Here is a 5,726-nt window from a genome sequence, read left to right as displayed (position 1 = left end):
CGGCGCTGTTTTAACCTTTCTCCTTCCTAACGTTTCCTTCCGTAGGTGAGAGGAAGCTCGGCACCGTGATCACTCCCGATACGTGGAAGGACGGGGCGAGAAACACCACAGGTGCTGCGCTCGGCATCAGCGCTCACATCGCTCGGGGCCGGCTCCCTGCCCTAGTAGCCACCTTACAGCCCTAAGGCTAAAACTTTTAGTAGTTTATTAGGTTAACTCCCCACTCCTGGAGTTCCCTTCGCATGCTAATTTAACCCACGGGGGATTTGTTTGCCCTGACTTTTTCAATATGGAATATATCCAGCTTTCCCCCTCGTATACAAGGGTGCTGGGCCTGGTGTCCTGTGCCTCTATGTGCTTTATCTCTGTGACTTCCTCAGCCCTTGTGTAAAAGCTACAAGCTGAGCCTCTCCCCGTATCCTTCAGACTGGGAAATTTACTGGTTTGTGGTTCTGTTCCTTTTGTAGAAAGTGGCGGCCGGAAGCTAAACGAAAACAAGGCGTTGACCTCAAAGAAGGCAAGGTCAGTATTTAAGCCAGACTTCAGCTAAAGCGTCAGTTTTCTGCAGCTGACACCTGGTTTCTGTAAAGCTTGGTAACTTCTCAAAACTCATCCCAAATACTCTTTTGAAAAATTCTTTGTGTGGGTTATGGCATGTTATGATTTGGTAAAAGTTACATCCATGCGTATTTCTTCAGTGCTTTCAGCTGAATCAGAGCTTAGGCAGCTGCGTTGCTCCAGTCTTCCCTCAAACTGCTAGGGTTTGATGTTTATGTTAAGAGAAGAACTGAAAAGGTTTGTTTTCCATGCTAATATTGCCTGTATGATCTCTTGAGCGTTTCTTTTAATGTCTGGGAGAGTTCTGTTATATTATGCAAGGGGGCATTGCTGGAAGATGTTTTAAGTTCAAAATAACCTTGTATATTAGTAAAAAGATACATTTTTGGTTCTGCTTTTAATAATTTGGTCTTCATAATGCAAGAAATCTCTCTTAATGGGGAATGAGGTAGTTTTTTTAGAGTTTGTGTATCCTATTAGAAATGACCTTTGTATATTCCTTTTTTTAATCATATTTTTTGCTGGAGTTTCCATCCATGTCTTCTGGTTTAGACTTTTTAGCATGAGGCAGAGGAAGTACTTTTATTTCAATGTTCATAAAGTACTTTTCCTTATTTCCCAGGTTTGATCCGTATGGGAAGAACAAATTTGCAATATGTCGGATTTGTAAGAGTTCCGTCCATCAGCCAGGGTCTCACTATTGTCAAGGATGTGCCTATAAAAAAGGTGAGTTTCACTAAATACCATATTAACACAGTTTGGTTTGAAATTAGAGAGCATGCAGAACCCTTGAATTTGGCCTTAAAAAGGGAAGGCTGAGATGAGATTTAATTGCTGTCTTTAACTAGTCATAGGAAGCTGTAGAGAAGTTGAAGTCAGAGTTGTCTCTGGGTTGCACAATAATTAAATAAGAGACAATGGACACATATTAAAGTGCAGGATACTCTAATTACATACAGGGAAACTAATTTACACCATGAGGGTGGTCAAATATTGTAATAACAGATATCTGTAGAGCTCAGGGAATCTGTACTGGAAGCATTCAGAGTTTGACTTGAAAGGTCCCATGCAGCCTCATCCAAGTTGGCTGTGTTTTGAGTGGGATGGGGGCTGGACTACAGACTGCTGAAGATCTTTTTCAACATAAGTCATTCTGTAAGTCAACTTCTTTTAAAATATTTCTGGTATCTAAAGCAGTAGAACTGGATAGATGAAAAGTAAGCTTAATCTTGGCAATTGCATTGAAAACTGTCATCTAGCAAGTTTGATTTTTTTCTTGGTATAAAAAGAAAAAAAGGAAATTCATTTGTTTGTTGCAGTTCTTTCTGCCCCCTTCTCCACTATACCTTTCTTGCAATAGCTAAATTCAAAACTTGGAAGTACTGGTTTAAAAAATAGTCCAGTCTTGGTAAAGCAATAGACAAGCTTAACAAAAATAGTATACTTGAAGAGTAAATAGGAAAAATAAACTGGGTTGTAAAAGTAATTAAAAAAGTGTATCTGAAGATAAATTATGCTTATGGATGTCTTTGCTCCTCATTGTATCCTTATTCATTCATTAGCTTAACATAAGCAATTGAGAGCTTCATTTCTCAAAAGGGAGTCTGTGGCCCAATTGTGAATATACTTCATGCATTGAACGTCAAGGTTGGCTTAAGATAAAAATTAAAAAATAAGAATTTAATCATTGTCCCTAGAAAGCAAGACATTGCAGTACATAATATATAAAATCTTTCTGTACTTATGAGTTAATGTATGAATGTGCTGAAATTCTTCATATGCCTAGAAGCTCTCTTTCTCATGTATTCATTAAAAGCCTTCACTATTATAAAAAAATTGTTCAGAAGTTCCCTCAGGAACAAAAAAAATCAATTTCAACCAAGTTTGATGTAGAGCCTTAAGGTTATAAAATTTTACCAGTCATCTGGGTTTGAGTAGATAAGCAAAAGGGCTCAAACTTTTAATTCTCTGAGGGGGGAAAAAAGAACAACATGAACTCAGTCACATTATTAATATTGAAGAACCCTCACAGACAGGGGTTGAACCAGTTGCTAGCTGCAGAGCAGCAGCTAACCAGTAGTAAGTTTTGTTTATGGAATGACGTTAATTGTTCTATAACTGTGCACGGTGTCACTGAATCAGTGGTTTAGCAGTCTGCTGTAGGAACGTTGCCTTTTCTAGTTGCTAGATGCTCACCAGATGGCTGCCTGAATCCCATATGGTAGAACCTTGCTCTTTCTTAAACTTATCATTGTTTTGGGTGGCCTTCAGGATTTTATCTTTGTCTGCTTGTGTATCTTTCCAGGTAGAAACGTCGTAAAAGTCAGAACTTAATCTTCAAGTGCTTTAGGTTCTAGTTCTGACCATTGAATGAGGTTGTGGCATGTTTCTTGAAGCAGGTGCAGTATTACTGCATAGTGCTTCAACTGTTGTGTAGCTCTGAAATTCAGAGATGTAAAGTTAATTACTCCTCAATTTAGACCTGGAGTGAACAGTGGGTGGACTGGATTTTGAACTCCAGAACAAATCTCCTGGCATGTTCCCCACTGTTCTTTTTCCTAGTGGACTCTCAGGTGTGTGTCCAGTCACATGATATCAATATGTTAAAGCCTGTGATTTGGAGAGAGGCAACAGAAATGGTTGTCACAATTTTTTTTTGTCTGCTGATGAACAACAGTCTTGTAAAAGGAGATGTGGTCCTACAGGACAGACTTGGCACCTTTCAGTTTTAGAAAAAGAGGGAAACACTGAGAAACTACCTCCTTTGCCCCTGCCAAACTTGTGTACTTTTTGCTGCTCCTGTCTTCTGTCTTGCCACTCTTTGGTTTTAGGTCAAAGTCTTCTGTGTCAACAGTGGTCATCTTCACTTCAGCTCTCTCGCATTGTTGGTGTCCGTTAGTTCTCTCTTCTGTTACTCTAAATAGTTTAATTCTATGAAATCGTACTTAACTTTCTCAATTGCCTAAAGTTCCCCACCTGTTAAACTTCCATTTAGCAGTCAGTTTGCTGGTGCTTTTATTTCCTTAGCTTAGCTACTTCTCTCAGACTACAGGACTTAGGAAGTTTAATAACACACCATTTTTTAATTGTTTACCAGATAGGAGCCTTTCCTGGCTGCCCTCCAGTATTCGAGCAAATTATGGAGGCTTCAGGTGCTGTTATGAATCATAATGCTCTCAAAATAGAGCTTATTTTTCAAGTGGAAGTATTACACACATGCTGCAAATACTAATTTGTGTTAGAAATCATATTACTGCTTCTGATTTAGCAATATCTGGTGAGGGGGTGCGCATGCAGATTGTCAATGAGCTCTCATTTAACATTTAGTTGAAAATTATCTTTACAAAAACATAGAGGCTATGTTTCTGAAGAAAAAGACTTAATGATTTTTGAATAATTTACACACCTTTTGTGTGCTTATAGGCATCTGCTCAATGTGTGGCAAGAAGGTCTTGGACACGAAGAACTACAAGCAAACCTCTGTCTAATTATATTGATCAGTCTTTTCATGGACTTTAACTAAGGCATCTTTGTACGTTAACCTTTCTCTGAAATCATTTGTGAATATCACCTTCTGGAAGATAATACATTTGCATGGAATGAGAGGAGAGAGAAAGACTGCCTGATTGTTTGTATAGAAATGTACATGATATTTGATTTTTGTTGTTTTAGCACTAATGTTAATTGATACTTAAGTAATGGTTTGCAGCAACTGCTACAGTTCAAAGTGACAGGTTGAAACTATGTTACCATCATAACATCCTTGAGATTAATGCATTGTTCTGTTGCTGCATCTCCAGTCTTTTGCTTGTCTGGTAGTAATGCTTTATAGATGCGTAAATATAAGCTTATTTTACCTCGTGGAAGTAGTATCTTCGTTTAGTTATGCGTATTTATAATTCCTCTCATCCCTATTATGTCCTGTACTTTGAAGTGCTGCTTTTCAGAGTTTGATTCGATTGTTCTGTTGAAACAGTAGGGTTCTTTATATTGCAGATTGTTAAGCTACTAAAATGCAGTGCATTACTCTGCCGGTTCGTGCTTTTGCAATAGGGCTGGTGAGCTATTCTTCTGGCAACCTCTAAGGAGTTCTACATACAGCATTTGGTGGCCCAAGGCAATAAAATAATGAGCATCAATTTCTAATTCTAGGTCTTGGTCTCCTTATTTCCTAAATTAGTCTGGCTTTTACACCCTTGCTTGTAAACTGACTCTTGAATTCTATGATGTAATTGTTTATACACATGTCAAATTTGAAAGATCAAAACTGGCTGCCTTCTCAGCGTTTGTTTGAGATAAGACTTGAAGCAAACAGCTGTGAACATGTGAGGCTGAGTGTGACTCTGCATTTCTTTTGTCCTTCTGTTCATTTCTACATAAGAAAGCAGTTTCTGTTATGAGGAGTAATAACTGTTTACTATGCATGCAGTTTATAGGAAAAGAATATTACTCTAATTCTTGATGGAGTTTTAATTAGACCTATTTAAGTGTTTACTCCTCTTGCCATCCCTTCTTGTCAATCTCTTATGGTTCTGAAACTTTCTTTCAATCATAACAGAAAAACTCAACGGGAATTTCCCTATGAATAGATGTTCTGCTTTAGGTTTCCTTTTGTTCTCTTTTCTAACGCATGACTAATGGAGGCTGAACAACCACTGTTCTTTCTGTATGTTAGTGGGAGAAAATAAAGAAAGAGTACTGGTTGATAAAGTTACTCTCTTTGCTCCTAGCTTGTGCTGTGCTGTGGTTGTGCTGTAAGTAGTCTTCAAAAAGAAGTTGCTTGACGTTTCCTGTCATCCTTAACTATCCATTCGTGAGCATTCAGAAATGTCTTCTCTGAATATATTGACATCCTGCAATTACTAAAATGGTAATCCTTTTGTTTACTGAGGAGCTTTGTCAGGATGATGGAATGATGTGGGTCTCCCAAAAGAAGAGGCATACTGCTACCTTTCATTTCTCAAGTGTCACCTACATGAACAATTCAGCAAAGATTTGGGGATTAGCTGGCAGCCTGCAGCTTTATTTCTGCAAAGTGGTATCTGCTTGGTTCCAAGCAAATCAAGGAATTCTAATGTTACTGCACATCTCTATGGCACATTCTTTGTAGAGATGGAAAAAAAATATCTATAATGGGCTTCAAGTTTTGTAGCAAGTGCTTGTTGGCA

At 38.3% G+C, this 5,726-nt stretch overlaps 1 protein-coding gene across 2 annotated transcripts in view; it reads left to right on the top strand.

Annotated features, from left to right (window-relative positions):
- Nucleotides 1–5,726, top strand: part of CRIPT (CXXC repeat containing interactor of PDZ3 domain) — a 63,168-nt gene that overhangs the window by 241 nt on the left and 57,201 nt on the right. Inside the window, exons 2-5 of one of the 2 annotated variants that reach the window (XM_005009815.6) lie at nucleotides 46–111; nucleotides 468–522; nucleotides 1,181–1,284; nucleotides 3,982–4,704. In XM_005009815.6, coding sequence (XP_005009872.1) covers nucleotides 46–111; nucleotides 468–522; nucleotides 1,181–1,284; nucleotides 3,982–4,046 — 290 coding nt within the window. In that variant the 3' untranslated portion in view covers nucleotides 4,047–4,704. Of the gene's footprint in view, nucleotides 1–45; nucleotides 112–467; nucleotides 523–1,180; nucleotides 1,285–3,981; nucleotides 4,705–5,726 lie in introns of those variants that run through there. The other variant, XR_011808187.1, reaches the window with a different exon arrangement.

This window comes from Anas platyrhynchos, chromosome 3 (assembly GCF_047663525.1).
Source record: "Anas platyrhynchos isolate ZD024472 breed Pekin duck chromosome 3, IASCAAS_PekinDuck_T2T, whole genome shotgun sequence".
Classification (NCBI taxonomy): domain Eukaryota; kingdom Metazoa; phylum Chordata; class Aves; order Anseriformes; family Anatidae; genus Anas; species Anas platyrhynchos.
The sequence above is the reverse complement of the archived record's forward strand: the minus strand, read 5'-3'. Positions and strand labels throughout refer to the sequence as shown.